The 16,376-nt window shown below is 42.7% G+C and overlaps 1 protein-coding gene across 1 annotated transcript in view; it reads right to left on the minus strand.

Annotated features, from left to right (window-relative positions):
• LOC148040346 (dynein-1-beta heavy chain, flagellar inner arm I1 complex-like) overlaps positions 1–16,376 on the minus strand; it is a 288,628-nt gene that overhangs the window by 53,316 nt on the left and 218,936 nt on the right. The window contains exons 32-38 of the mRNA XM_087698625.1: positions 15,473–15,613; positions 15,130–15,320; positions 13,226–13,610; positions 12,727–13,086; positions 1,590–1,985; positions 1,260–1,412; positions 135–433 (exon numbers count right to left, since the gene is read on the minus strand). Coding sequence (XP_087554751.1) covers positions 135–433; positions 1,260–1,412; positions 1,590–1,985; positions 12,727–13,086; positions 13,226–13,610; positions 15,130–15,320; positions 15,473–15,613 — 1,925 coding nt within the window. The remainder of the gene's footprint in view (positions 1–134; positions 434–1,259; positions 1,413–1,589; positions 1,986–12,726; positions 13,087–13,225; positions 13,611–15,129; positions 15,321–15,472; positions 15,614–16,376) is intronic.

Raw genomic sequence — 16,376 nt, forward strand, 5'->3', positions numbered from 1 at the left:
CAAAACAGTTTTTCAGATTGACAACTATACTCATACTCTATGAGGTGTTGAGGCCTTCAATAGGATCTGTTACAAGGCAACTACCTTTTTGTGTCAGGAAAATTAGTTGTTGTGGAGACAGCTGAAATTCTTACCTTGCATCCATCTCACGTAGAAAAATGTCAAACTTTGTCCGACCTTCTTCGTCAAGGGTTGCTCCAATAGACCAAATCAATGCGAAAAGAAACCAGTTTTCTATCATGGGGACATAGCTTTCACCTTCTAGTGGTGATACACCATTTTCAGCAGTTGATAGTGCATCAAAAAGGGTACATAGTGTAATCAAACAGGACAAGCTATCCGTTGGTACAAGCTCTTTGCAATTCTTTTTCTGAAATCGTGTGGTTTTATCGATATATTTCTCCAGCAAAGAGTGGACAGTTTTCATTACAACCTGAATTCAAGAGGAAGTAAAAAGGAAATAATGAATTGTGAGTTTGACACAGACATTGATCAGATTAAAATAATTTTCCTTACTAGACATTGTATAACAATTCTTTTTGGAGGTTGGAGGGAAGTAATAGCCACAGAAATGTGTCTTTCCCACAATGGTGAATAATAATTATATACGTCTATTGAGTTTTTGGTGCTTATAGAATTTTTGCATACTCTGCCCCATTAGATATGACAAGAGGGCCGTCCCCTTTCATCTCCAAAGTTAATCCCTTACAAAGCACATGAAAGGTGTTTAATACTATCTTTTAAGTGATTCTATTGACACCAGGATCAAGTTTTAGAATCTGAGGGAAGATGCATCAAGAGGATAGCGAAAACCATTAAGATAGTCCTGGCAAGACATTGCATTAGGTCACAAAAGCACTCTATGCCCCATTAATTAAGTTCTTTTTCACCCATCCTTACACAGTACCCCTTACCTGGCCTCTTTATCCTCCCACCAGACTGGCATCAATTTGTTCCATCACATATAGAACTGAGGAGAAACAAAACATCCTACTTTTCCCTCATGCTTCCATTCTGTTAGCGAGTGGCCAAAAGGATGATGTGACGATGAAAAAGAAAGAACAGAAAGTTGTGGAGATTGCTAAGCCACAATGTCAAATAAATTCCTTCAAAGAAGGCACACATCTTAAAATACAAAGCAAATGCTATGAGAGCCTCTAGATGGCCCAATTTTCACACGTAAGCACACTTTTAACCTTTAGTGATTATAGCAGAAAATTATAAAGTTGACTCTATTTTCCTACACCACACAGATTTACCTGGTCACAACCAGCAGAAAGTTTGCGCTGCAACCAAGAATCGGCATATGGCCACCATCCCAAGTCTTCAACATTCAAATAAATCATACCTGCACGACTTACTGTGGCAGGTGAAGCTTGAGAAAGGTCTTCAACTTCAAAAAGAAGTGAGACCTGAAAATAAAGTCTCTGTTACTGCCCTTGAGAGGGAACTTTTTAAAAGTGGAAACTAACATAAATGAGCATGTACAAATTTTGCACACCAACAGGGGATCTATTATATCTTAGGCCCACACTCATTCAATCAAACTGGAAATTTTACCCACTTATACTTTACAGACAGGAACTTGCCTGAAGTGGCATTGAAATACGTTCTCCATTTAGAAGGGTCAAAATTTTGTTGTCATCCAACAAACTATTCATGGATTCAATCCACAGGGTATCCACGGGCCCATCAAATAAAATCCATTTTTTATCAGGGGATTCATCACTACAAACTTTGCGTGTGATGTTTGAGAGAACTCCATCTGTCCATTCATTTGTCAATCTGTTGAATGACCCATATATCTCATCATTGGAAAGAGATAATGGGTTTATGATATGTACATGAACGTGCTCAAACCCTTCAACTCCTTGATCTTTCAGACGACCCTGGGCTCTCTGAAGAGCTTTCCAAGAAACCGTTTTCCCTGATCCTGTCCTTCCTACTAGCATGTTCCCATGTCTAGCAAGCATACAGTCATAAACCTGAAACAAATATCCAATTGACTACATTGAGGATTTGTGTGCATTGACTGATAAGTAAGAATGTAAAAAATCCATCAAATCTATAGCATATTGAATATCAGTAGTTTTGAAGAAAAAGAGAATCTGGAACAAATTTACTCTCGAAGCTCTTTGCTCCTATGAGTAGAATTCCAATTTCCAATTACAGCAGATGTAGGTTGTTCTTTTTTCACAGGAAAAAGAGTTTATATTGAAAAAGGCCTCAGTAATAATCATTACTAAGGTGCATGTTGTGCACAAATGTAAGTTAAGAGAGGAGCATATAGGTCAACTAGTCCCTGGCAATATATTCTGTAGAGATTTTTGGTGGAAACTCCCTCATTTGTTGCTGAGAAATGACTTGTTTCAATTTCGCATCTTGACATAAGTGCATCATGATTGAGTCACCATTGCCATCATCAACAAACCAGAAGTTTAAACAGACTGGGGGCAGGACTGAGGTCATCAGGGACTGAGGTCGTGATGCAGGACTTCGGTCGTCAGGGCAGGATTGAGATCGTCAGGAAGCAAAGGACTGAGGTCATATGTGCTGCAAGGCTGGTGTGATGCACGACTGAATGAGGTTGTGGCATACAGGTTGGGCACAGGTCTCGTGTCAGCTCTATAAGGTCAGCGCAAGTCAAAATTTCGTTACGTCGCACAGAAGCAGAGGGGCTGCTTGTCAGAAGCAGGGGGGTTGCTCAAGCTGAGGGCCTGCTTCCTCGCAGAGAGAGGAGGGTAGACAGAAGTTACCATTCGCTGAACCCATCGTCTCCACTCCCCCTGCCCTAGCAGCACTGTTCCAAGCAATGGCTTGCCTCTCCTCGTCACTCTATTCCCTCCTCACAAGAGTTACCACAGGATCAGCAGAGTGTCGAAAATTTAGCATCACAAGATCCCAAACAACAGCCAGAAGGAGAAAACTTGATCCATGAGATAGAAGCCGGTCCATCCTCCACCTTTGGGGACTCCAGTGCAGCCCCCATAGCTCCCACGGCCGATCCTATCCATAGATCAAGTTCGATTGTGACACAGAGCTCGACATTAGAGATAGAGTGGTGGCCTTGGAGGTGTTCTCTCTGGCATGTGGATTTGACAACCGATGCATGCATTGAAAGGCATGATACAGGAGCTCTCACAGGCACTCCAACGAGAGTTTCAAAGGTAAACCCACTGGGGAAAGGGTGCTTCAGGGTCAGTTTTAGCACACCAGAGCAGTCTACAGCGGTGCTTGCCACTAGCCCATTAGACCTCCGAACTACAGTCGCCTTCTTTGATAGATGGATTGAGGGCAAGGATTATTCCATGCTCGGAGATGGCATGGCTGTCATGATACACCTCCTTGGCCTCAACGAGTATTTTTTGCCTCATATAGCCCAAATTGGCAGAGCTTTTGGGCATGTCATTGAGTGAGACAGACATGAACCAAAAAGATTTTAAATGTTTGTAACAGATGAACAAGGAATACTATTTATTAAGAATATCTGGTGAAATGGAAATATTATTCAAAAGAAAGCTCAACATGGAAGCGAGTAAGTGCTTTAAGGAAAGGTTTCCCAATTTACAGTTGGACCTTCCAAGTATTGTTTTCGAGGACAAAACCAATTCTTAAGGGGGAGGAAATGTTACATTAATGAATGTCCATCAAGGTTCCATCAGTGCACGGAGGGAGTATGATTTAGACGATATATTACACTGGTCTCCTGGGACAATGCTTTGCTTGCAAGATGGTAGGCCACCTTGCAGCAGATTGCCCTAGGATGAAACAAAGGAGACAGAATACTAGGCCTCACCCAAATTCCTTTCAAGATGAAGGGAGAGGGTCCTTGCCTCATAGGAGGAGTGAGAGGGAGCAGTAGAGGAGATGAGCCACTAGAAAAAGGAGAAGGCAAAGATAGAGACAGGGGCAAGAGCAGCAGGCCAAGAGATGATGGATAGTTGTTAGGGATTCTAGGCCTGCTGCACACAAAAATTTGGTCGTGGCACTTGAGGCAACATAGATGATTGTACTCGAGGTTCCCTCTCTTAGGCTACAGGTGACAGAGGCTCAGCCACCTACCGTAGCATCAGCAACTCACACCCCTCCAGCCTTGTGAGGCAATGGAGGACGCACCTAGAACACTTGAGATGGATCCCGTAGTTGAGGCCTCCATTGAGCAGTTTATTTCTCAAGTCCTGGATACTCAGGAGGGAGGGAGGGATTCCCATGGAGAGAGAGGTGGATCCAGTTACTCATTAGAGGGAGGGAGGGAGCGAGGAGGAGTTTGGCACAGATTCAGAGGATTCTTTGGACTCCATCGAGTTCCCATCTCTTCACGAGGCTGCAGAAATTGTAATGATGAGATAGGACATAGTATATACTAGGTGGTAGAAGAGACATGCATGGTCCATGGAGCCACGTTGTTTTGAGAGACTTAGATGATCTCCATGAGGATCCTCTCATGGAACATTCGAGGCTTTGATGGAAGACTTTTCCGCCAAGGACGAAGCCTCATGAGACAGGATCTCCATAGAGCACTGATTGGAGGATCAGTGGATTTTCTATTGCTATAGAAGCATCGTCTCCTGGAAGAGAGGATCTCCCAGTGTAGTGGGAAGTTGCTGCCTGGACAAAGTCTCATGTATTGGGTGCCCGTTGTAGGAGCCTCAGAGATACAGGCAGGTGTGTGCCTCTGTGTTGGTCAGCATTGGCTTGATGCAGTATAGGATTGGGGCATCCTTATAATGGGGAGAGCACTCTGGGTATCTCTGAGAGTGGAGAAGGCGTTAATAGGCTTGTTGGTTGTATATGCCTCTAATTGCCAGAGGGAGAGAATACGTTTTTGGACTACACTCACTTAGTCTCTACCACATGTTGACCATTGGATTGTAGGTGGGGATTTTAATATGGTCAAAGCATTGGAGGATAGAAGGGGTAGATGCATAGAGACTATTAGAGGAGGAGAATAGGCAGCTTGGGAGGATTTTATTTTCTGTATCAGAGGATAGGACCCGTGGTTCATGGCAGAGTTTGGCAGATCTACAGGTTCCTTGCAGTTCTCCAGAAGAGATAGGACAACTCGTGCCAGGATCTCCTGGTTGGACAGATTTTATATTGATGACTGGGCTTTTGACAAGGTCCAGGGTCTAGTTGGTATTGTTCTAGGAACCAATTTATTAGATCATGCACGGGTACAATTGGTTCTTATGGAGGGAGCCACAAAAACAGGTACCGGCATTAGAATTCCTTTATACTTGTATTATGACAAGGAATTGAGGGAGGACATTACTAGGATTTTGAGGGCCAAGTCATTTTCAGTGGGTAGGGTAGCTAGGGACTTGGATGAGAGTTTGTAGAAGGTGAGCTCCTTTCTTAAAGAGAAGGCTAGGAGCAAGAGGGAAGGTCTCTTAGAGAGAGAGGGCTGCTAGAGCCGCATTGGCAGCACTTCAAAGGGAGGTGGAAAGACTACTAGGATGTAGGTGGGTGGCAAAGAGGAGGTATGAAGCCAAAGCGGAAATAGATACTACGGAGGCCAGATTAGAGTATAAGTACCATGTGAGGGCCTCTTTTTGGACACAGGCAAGTGATAGGGTGAACAAAGAATTCTTTCGCACCACAAATCCTAGACACTCTAAATAGGGTGTTAGTCGACTTTGAAGAGCAGATGAATCCCTTGCCCAAGGGCCACAGGAGTTTGGTTAGTCGCCATGGATCATTACACTCCTTTGTTGGGTATGACGACGAGGCCTCCAAGATTGGAGAGGGATTGAGAAATTGTGTGGTAGAGTATGAAGAGAGTGGTCACAAAAGCATGAGGATACATTTGATGGCCCCATTTTCAGAGGAGGAGATTGCCGAGGCCTTGCTAGCACTACCATCAATGAATTGCCTAGGGGATGATGGATTGGACAAGGCTTTCTTCTTGAACTATTGGGATATGATCAGCAGAGGACTTTTAGCAACACTTCAGGAGATCATGGCATTTTGGAAAGGATGTCAGAGGGATTGATTCACCTCATCCCAAGGGTAGCGGAGATAGACTGCAGATCACCCAGTGGAGACCAATCACTTTGCTTGGAACGTATTAAATCCTAGCCAAAATGATCAGGTATAGACTCTCTCTCTTGATGCCAAACCTCATTCACCCTACCTGGACTAGATTTGTTCAAGAGCACAGCATCCTTGACAATGATTTCATGTTTTGGGAATCCACAACTCTTGCATGATCTATGGGAGAAAATCTCATTGTTTTGCTTCTCGATTTTGAGGTCTATGATAGAGTTGATTGGGAGTTTCTAGAGGGCACCATGTTGAGGATGGGTTTCCTAGAGTAGTGGATTAGAGGTGTATTGGCTCTATATTCATTGGCTCACAACCACGTCCTTATTGGTGGGACTAGAGGTGCCAGATTCATTATTTAGAGGTCAGTGAGACAAGGATGCCCCCTTGCACCTTTCCTTTTCTTATTTGTTGTAGAGGCTATAAGCTTCTTCCTAAGGGATAGGAGTACATGTATTTGAGGCATCAGACTTCCAATTCTAGAGTTTGAGGAGTTGCTAGATGTAGAGTTTGCCGATGACACATCTGTTTACCTAGATGGGAATGAGGAGAATTTTAGGGCCTTTGTAGCTGTAATGGAGGTCTTTTATAGAGCCTCAGGAGCTCTTATTAATTGGCACAAATCCTGGAATTTGGATTTGCGATACTCGGTAGATAGATTCGAAACCACATGAGAGTTTCACTTGGGTCCGAGTGGCACTTCTATGAGATACGTGGGCTGCCATGTAGGCATTGATATTTCTTTAGAATATCAGTTGGCACCCTTACTACTTAGCATAAGACAAAATCTACTATATTGGAACATAGCAAGACTATCAATCTATCACTAGCAGGTAGGGTGGTAGTAGTTGCAAATCGGGTTTTGTTAGCCACCATGTGGTACATAACTTCTTGGAGCTCCTGAGACGGATCATGCAGTATGAGGATCAGAGATGCTTGGGATTTTTCCTCTTGGAGCTCCAGAGGCGCAGAGCAACAATTCTACGGAGTAGGAGGCCCCCACAGCTCGGCTCACATAGACAGAGAGCAGTCACTGATTTTTTCATGGATACACGACAGAGTATGGCAGATACCACTACTACTGCCACACAGCCTATAGGAGTACATCATCATTGGACCTCATCTTCTGTAGGTGTCCCTTTGGATAGAGCAGTGGCACTTAGCCGGTCTAGCCGCCCACGTCCACCCGGACGAAGGCCTAGACATCCACACCACAGACAAATTAAAGCCATCATTGAGCGCCACAGGAGACAGATGCCAAGACGCCTCAGCTATGCAGAGATACACCTCCCTAGAGAACAGACATATCATTGATGGAGAGTTTTCCTTTCTCTACTCTCACTTTCAGATCACTGACATGTTTCCCTTTTATGGGACACTATTTCATTTCCTTTTCAATCTTATAGGCATGTTTTTCATCTTTTTTCTCGTTCTAGATGAGAAACACACCATCATTGTATGTACTGCTTTGGTCTCATAGGCCACATTGGCCTTTTAGAGACGTTAATATACTCTCTCTCTCTCTCTCTCTCTCTCTAGGTCATATATTGGCCAAGAGAAGTGACTCATCAGGAATTTCATTTGGTCAAGTGGAGATGGTAGTCTTGTGAGGGACAAGGTAGCTTGGGATGTTATCATCCAACCTAGATCCACGGGTTGTGGTTTGGGGGTCATTGACCCAAATAGTTAAGAGTAGAGCACTGATGGTAAAGCTCATTGTGAGGGGCCCTCTTTCGGGTCAGGAGCCATGGAAGAAGAGATTAGAGACCATTGTTCTTGCTCATGGAGGGCTGTGGCAGCCTAGCATAGAGAGGCTATTTCAGCATATCCAAGCTTTAGGGCTTGGGAACAGTTTTGAGGTAGATTTGCTGCATCTATTATACGGGCATGGAGATCAATATCTGAAGGGCTTCATCAGATTGACCTAGTGAGTGTTGAAGAGAAGTGTGGCAGCCACTTCTTTTTAATCAACTACTGAAGACAGAGAGAGACCACACCATTGGGGAGAGGACCCTCCTATCTTGGGGGAGGTTCTTGGCATAGGTAGCTTCTATAGTGGTGGAGTGGTTTGCCTTTGAAGAGCTGCCAGCCCATATATAGAGATAGAGACTTCGAGGTATCAGTGTTGGGTTTGACTCATGCCTACTCTCACAGAGGAGTATCGGTGATCTGCAGTAGGACATTGGGACACATTTTACTCTCCGTAAGAGAGGTTTTTTCCCCCAGTCACATTATTCTCTATTTGTGTGTTTATGTTGCATAGTTTGGTCACTTACCGCACTTTACACACTTTCGGGTGTGAACGCACCTTAAGACACTTACACAACCCTAAGGTCAAATGTTTTGCGCAGCCCATGTGACCGCGATGGTCACCCTCATGTATTCATCTTATTCTGTAATGAAATGGCTATTTCCACTTTAAACATGTATTCTATGATCTATCATTTAATGATTTATGGTTTTTGTTACTTAAAAAATCATCTTATTTTTTTTTCATATTAATATCGTATCGTACCTTATAAAATCATAAGGTACCATTTAGTACCGTATTTTATCATACCGTACCGTACCGCACCTTTTGTACCTGACAACTATGGGGGGCACCACTGCAATTACATGCTTACAGTGATTTAGATTGCGCCGGTGATTTTGATTCACGTCACTCTACAAGTGAAAGCTGATTCTTTCTTGGCTTAGAAAGAAACAATCCACTATTGCCACATCGTCTTGTGAAGCTAAATACAAGGCAACTTTCACTACTACAGTTGAATGTGTATGGCTGTGGCGTTTGTTGGCTGATCTTGATGTATCTATCACGGAGCCTACTTCTTTGTTTACTGAAAGTTGAAGTGCCATTGTAGTGGCACGGAACCCAGTGTTTCATGCATGCATGAAACACATAGAGATACATTATCACTTTGTCAGAGAGAGGCTACATGCTAGAGATATCAGCCTTGTCTACTGTCCTACCAACAACAATGTGGCTGACATCTTTACTAAAGCTCTTCCCCGTGACAAATTTGAAGCATTTCGCAATGCTTTAAATTTGATCTCCTTTGGTGGATGATCCTTGTATATTGATCACTTTTCACTCCAAGGGGGTTTGTTGGGTTTGACTCATGCCTATGCTCACAGAGGAGTGTCAATGATCCGCACTAGGACATTGGGGCACTTTTTACTCTCTGTAAGAGGTTTTTTTCCCAGTCACATTATTCTCTATTTGTGTATTTATGTTACATTGTTCGGTCACTTACTGCACTTTACACACATTCGGGTGTGAGCGCACCTTAAGGCACATACACAACTCTAAGGTTTAAGGGTTGTACTTTGTACTTTCTCTTACATACTTGGAACTGAATTGAGTGTCGAGTTGTGTCTACATTCTCACTCTCTACTGTCTACATTGTGTGTTGAGCTAATAGCTGCCATCTCCTCCTCCAACAATCAGTGGGGTTAGAGTGGTAGTGGAGAGCATCAGGGAGGTGGTACCCCTTGAATGGAGAAATGACGTAATGACAGATCAGACATGGATAGGTCTCTTTACTAGAGGAGAGATCCTTCTTGTAGTGGAAGTCACCAGTGGAGAGAGTGTTGTTACTTTTTCAATAGAGATGGATGACAGACTTAGGCAAGAGGATCTGGATCAATTAGAGTTCACATGATGCTCTCGACAAAGGATTAGAGTTGTGGCTCATCGTGACCCAAACCCTCAGACGTGTATGGGAATGGATGGAGACATTGGGCATATAGGAGGACCGCTATAGAGGCTTCAGTGGGATCTTGGGGAGTGGGTATGGAGAGATCCATTTGTAGAGATGCCTTAGAATGTCCCCTTCTTTGACTATACCACTAGGTTGGGGAGGAGAATACAAATGAGCAGGACCAGAGTGGTCCCAGCTGCAGCTGAGCACTGGACTATCCAAGGTATATCGTAGCCTTTCTAGGTAGACTTCTGGAGGAGATTGGAGGAAAGCTTTAGACCAAGAAAGATTTCAATCTTTCATTGGTTACTAGCACATAGGAGTTTAGTAGTTGGTACATGGCTTAGCTATGGTAGAGACCCTATTCCTTGTGCTAGATGTGGGGAGCATGAGGAGACTTAGAGGTATTGCTTATGGGATTGCCCATGGGCTCGAGAGGTCTGGAGGAGAGCCCTCAGGATGGTGTTTCATGGCACTACAGATTCTATGATTGCTATGTGGGGGACATTTGCATGGGTCACTGATAGAGTCCCAGCTTGTGGGTATGAGGAAATACAAGGGTGTGAGGCTTATCTCATCGCGGGGTAGCTTGTGAGCATGATTTTCATGTCAGATTTCTCACAGACAGTATGGACTCAAGGGCATTTTCACAGACGGGAGCTCATAGCTCGCATAATTTCCTGGTACATATGTACATCCAGATATAGCCAGGCTACTGATTTTTTAGGCATATCTACTGCACACTCTCCAGGATCTGGACAGAGACTGTGCATAGTCTTAATGGGAGATGGGGGAGAATACAGGGCAGCTTGGAGACTATGAGGAAGAGGAGAGATGGTTTTCCCAGGACTTGGGATTCTGGCACCTTTTTCCTCTTCCAAACCCACATGATTTGGCATTATAGACCTCCGGACTGGTTATTCACTCAAGCTTTGACCCCTTGTTATATAATTCTTGATATGGAAGTTCCTTACAGGGCTGCTTTGACTGGTTTTTAGCCTTGGGACACTTTTTCTGAGGTGTTAATACAATTTTTACTTTTCTCTGAAAAGGAAAAACTACTCCCTCGCAATCTGCCCTAGGAAGCTGTTTATTAGAAGGCTAGTAGAAAAGCCAGTTTGGCTGGCTATAATGCCAAACCATTCAGGGCATCTCTAAATTAAAGAATGTAGTAGACTTTGAAGAATGTAAGAAAGCCATATGCCCCCTGCTCATGCAATCTGAGTGACACACTAGTCTCTCCCATCTGCCTTTTTAGAGAGCAGATGATCTCCATCCATATAGGGGGTGAGGGTCTTCAAAGTAGAATGTGTACTGCTGCTCAATGGTGTCACTACACTTCCTTGTTAAATGTACCAAGCAATGATGCTACCAATAAGCTCCCATCTCTGACTGTCATGCCATCCAGTCCATCTGAGAAATGTCCGAAGTGGGAACAATTCACAATTTGATCTCATATGTAAAAGACTATGCTTCCCTAGATGCCCTCATAACCACAAGCAGGTCCTTTGTCTGTGTCCTTGGCTATCATTCCCAGGTTACGAATGCTTAACCATGAAAAGACCAATTTGACAGCCTTGCTCTAGACCTCCAAAGCCCTTGGGCAATCTCAAACATGACGTCTCTGTGTCTCCTCTGTTCCTGCACATCTTCAGCGAGCTATGTGAACTCTGCCTAACCAACAATTTGCCTATTTCCAGATTCACATGTGCCTTAAACCAAAGGAAGACTGTGATCATGCTCTAGTAAACTCCAAAAATATATTATAGAAAGTTGCTAGATCCCCTCACCATACCGATGTGAGTTACTAAACGTCCACTGCCAATGGATCTTCAGTGATGAGAGCCTCTCGGTGTATGCCACCTTGGCTGAGCTCTGGCCATCCATCATCTATTCCCTCCGAGGCTGCTTGGAGCTGCAGGGGGGCTCTCGTCATCAACTGGAGCTGTGGCAGTAGTTTCTTCAAACTTGGGTTTTCCATAGCTTGCTTTTCACCCTAAAGGTATGGTACATATGTGATTTGATTTGCATCCATCTCCAACTACACTATTGAGCATTTTTACTTCATTGTATTCTTTTTCTAAGTAAATTTACTATCCACACCTTGCCAACCTAGTGATGTACTAAAAGGAAATGTCGAGGGTCCTATCCCTTCATTTGGCTCCAAAACAGCCAACAACAACTGCCTCCAAGCCTTTAAGCTTGCATGCAGACTTTAATGAGGAGTCTGTGACAGCTATGCAACAATTAACATAGACATGCAGTATTTTGAAAGATTTTTTACTATCCTTCCTCATCCTGTCTGAGCTGCCCTGCATCCTCAACAATCTCCCATGGTAGGAGATTGTGGATGATCTCTGTCCAAATCCTCGAAAGATTCTCAGTTTTGGATACATCCTAAAGGTCTATAGCATGATTGCACCTGGTGGGCGGAATGTACTAGGATATAATCCTAGCAATCAGCTCCCATCTGTGACAGTGTCCCTACATCCACTATGCTTGCAAGCAATCTGGAGCGGGGATCGTACTCAGATGCTGTCCTATGATGAGGAAAGAAAGGCTCCCCTGAACATCCTCATAGCCACATGTTGGGCCTCTCTGTGACTCAAGCTACAGCCCCCAAGGTTGCAATCATGGTCTCTGCTCTACCCTCGAATATGATCCTGAGGGCTCTCCTCCATACCTCCTGAGCTATGGCAGGATGGGCAAGGGTGTCGCTGATGCTTAGCTACTTTTATATCTGACATCTGTGATCCTTGTCTTGTATTTTACCCTGGTGATGTTTGTTGTTGAGGTGTTTTTGCTTTTTTTGAAAGAAAGGGTCTCTCTAAGGCTGACACTGTCGCTATGCAAACAGAGATCAGCTGACAATCAGTCAACTAGGTGAACAAAACAGTTACTATAAAAGGGTAATGTTCTACAGCAGGCAGAAAATGATATAAAATGAAAGGAAGACGAATTTTACTATTTCCTTGTTTCTGACCTGTAAAATTTTGGTTACAAAGTCATTAATAACTTGCAGACCCTGAGCAATCAGCTCTTGCTCAATCGCTTTCCTTAAGATGTCACTTTCTTTTTGAGGCAATTCAACTCCAGGAAAGAGATCAGAAAGCAGCGCATTGAATAGCGGAATGTCAGCATATATGAGTTTAGGCATGATCAAATCCCTCATCGAACCCATAAGGATGAGTTCCTCAACCATTTCTGGATCAGCCCGCTTAGTTGCTCCAGCCGCTCTAGCTATTGGAATAACAAATGAACGAAGTCCGTAATCATAGTGATCTTGTTTAGAGAGTTGCCTTTGAGAAAGCTCCATTATCGCGATAAGTTTCTTGGACAGTACCTGGTAGTTGTTTTATCCAAATGGGTTATCACATTCACAAGAAAAAATTAAGAAGCACAAGCAATAGTTTCTTTATTAATTTTCCAGTTGTCCTGTTTGTGAAAGTATTGAGTTTTCAGAGTCTCTGGACAGTATTTACCTTTGCACTCCTAAAACCTTCACTAAATAGCATGTTTTCTGCAATAAGTGTAAAATCAGGAACCATCATTGAGACTGGTCGTAACATTGCCTTTAGATTCTCCGGTAACTCACTTCGACCTGCGTATCCTGGATTCATAGTAACAAATATCCCACAAGTAGGTATAAGCCTTATGTCTTTCCCTTCAAAAATGAAGCGACTGGAGCCTGCTTTAATTGCAGACATGATGCAAGCAATTTGGGTAGCAACCACAGACAAAACTTCGACTTCAATACGGTTGAATTCATCAAGACATATCCAAGCTCCTGTTTGAGCTATTCCAGAGAACATAGTAGCTGTCATTTTATAATCCACTCCATCCGAACAGTTGAAAACAATAACATACCTGCAGACACAAGGACAATGGGAAAAAAAGAAAATAATTCTCTACAGTGGAAAGTGGGATTTCATTTAAAACGGAACAAATACCATACATAGTAACTGCGAGCATATATTGAAAAGAGAAATCATGGACCTCTGACACGTGCATGGTTTTGTTTATTAGACACACACTTATATAACACAATGCTTATGGCTGGTATAATGAAGATATTTATCATGTCTGACTGAGCGAATACCTCCCTCTTTAGAGAGATCTTCATGCAATGGTAAGATAGCACACTGTCCTTGCAACGTTTGCAGTGATTTTGACTGTTCCAATGGCTCCAAAGGGGTTAAAACCCACTGCAGCAAAGGACCTCTTCTCCTACACTGGCAGCAATATCTGCCATCTTGTTTTTGCAATGTCCAATGATCAAAGCCCCAGCCAAGCAGTACCCCATAAAGGTTGATGAATCAAAAAATAACTAAATGTACAAAACGACATCTATCCAGCAAAAAGAAAAGGCATATGCACAGGTAAAAACAGCCTGAAATGCTCACTCGCAACTAGCAGAAAAGAGGAACATGTAGTAGCCTGATTCCAAATGCCAGAGCTTTAAGACAATTATAATCATGTAAGAACGATAATTGTATTGGAATGGAAAATCTCCATGCATGGAGCACCCAGTTCTAGAAGGTCCGCACCCCTAGGTGCCATACAACCCACTTGCCACAACAATAATCCCTGAACCTGACCAGTACGACCATGAACAAGTGGAACTCAATGAAGTGTAAATCAGTTCTTGTTCTTCAGATATGCCAAAGTCCAATATATTGCATAAAATGAAATAGAGGGAATGTTCCAACTAGAAATGGAGATTGATGGCATTTTCCCAAGACCCATGCATGGCTGGTCCACACGCTCCAGATAAATCACTACACTTGTCTAGCCATAGAAGATGAAATGAAAAGATGAGGGAAAGTTTCTTCACATATAGTACAAAAATCACATCTACCTTGAGCAAATTAACAATGTCAACATGTCACTAGTATGGGGACCACCAATCAAAACCCTCCAAACAAAGACTCTACTTTTGTAATGAATCTTTGATTTCCATACTTGAAGCAATCTGTTCTGCCACTTAGCACAATATCCTTGCATGATCAGAATTCATTTGCTTTCTATGTGACCCATCTCTTGAGTCTTATCTTCTACAATTTTATGAGACAAGTCATCAGTTGTATGCTTCAAACAAACCTTGGGGTTGACAAAAGCTGTCTGGATTCAAGGATCTCCATTTCCAAGATGGCATATAACAGCTTAGTCAATACAATCACCTAGCTAGCACTAAAATACTGTGCACATTTTGAGTGTCAACATTTATCTACCTAGCAGTCTTCGTCTTTTTCTTTGATGAGCTAAGGAATCCTTTCATGGTTTGTAACTCATGGAGATCAGATATCCCGTTACAAATCAGTCAACATGATCAAAATCCTTATGAGGTGCTGATAATTAGCTGTCTTTACAAAACAGGGAATTGTACCTTGCAAGTGCTTTACCCAAGTCTTTCACTGTTTCAGTTTTGCCTGTTCCAGCAGGCCCTAAAGGGTTTCCTCCTCTGCGGGTGAAAAGGGCTGCACCTAATGTGATGTAGCATCTATCTGTTAATGGTGTTATGACCAACCGCCCATTGTTTCCTTGATATTCATAACCATATGAAAATATGGATAAAACCTACAACAAATCACAGAATGGTGAAACAAAATTGCTAAGGAACCAGCTGGCATAAAGCTATTAGATATTCCACATTTAGAACATTCAGGTCCAAGAGCACAAATCAGTGTGCCATTGCTTGGGTTTCTATGCTTTGTAACAGATCCTGATACCTGCTTTATTGCACAATCATTTTTTTCCCAATAAAATCTTAGCTGTGAAGCCCATTCGAAATCATTGGAAGAAGAGCAAGATACTTTCATGAGCTTCTCAATTACATCTCGTGCATGAACTTCAATTGTGATCAAGGCGGTCTGAAGCAACAGAAAGACAAAACAGAGATTCAAATCAGCAAGAAATCTCAGCAGGACTCTTTACCAGGAAAACTTTTTAAAACATTTCAAAGTATGACATTGTGTTCCCAGAAAAAGTTATTTCCTTTCTTTGTTTCTTCATAGAAAGGAAAGATTCTATTAATAAATCCCTTGGGACAAAGTTTCCGAAGGCAAACTACAAAAAAAGCCCTATAAGGGAGTCGGGACTTCAAAAACAAAAAATATACAACAAAGGGGAAATCTATGACAGGCCAAAAGTCACTGATACTAACTTGAAGATATATTGTGATTGGCACAAAACTTTGGATGCTTTGTTATGTACGTGCAGTGGTAGTGGAAGATGCTAGATTGGTATTCTCTTTTCTTTTGTCCCAAGAAAAGAAATGTTCTATTAATAACACTTCAGAGCAAATTTCCCATGAAGAAAATACAATATACAAAGATCCTTGTAGAGAGAAAATTAGATCATAAAAACAATTATTGTATAAATAACCAATCTGGTAGGTATAATACCAGAATCCAGATCATATGAGGGGCTAGGGGGAAAGAAGGTTCTGGAATCCCAAGTCTGCAAGAGTGCATCTCTTCTCCTCATCCTCTCAGAACCACCCTGCAACCTCTCCCATCTCCTGTAGAGGGTGTGGATGATCTCTGTCTAGATCCTCAAGAGAGTCTCTAAAGTGGAGAAGTCTTGGAGGTCTATAGAATGGCTATACCTCACAATCCAAATCTATTAGGCATT

The sequence above is a fragment of the Lygodium microphyllum genome, chromosome 2 (assembly GCF_053477565.2).
Source record: "Lygodium microphyllum isolate KBCC chromosome 2, Lygodium_microphyllum_v1.1.10, whole genome shotgun sequence".
NCBI lineage: Eukaryota > Viridiplantae > Streptophyta > Polypodiopsida > Schizaeales > Lygodiaceae > Lygodium > Lygodium microphyllum.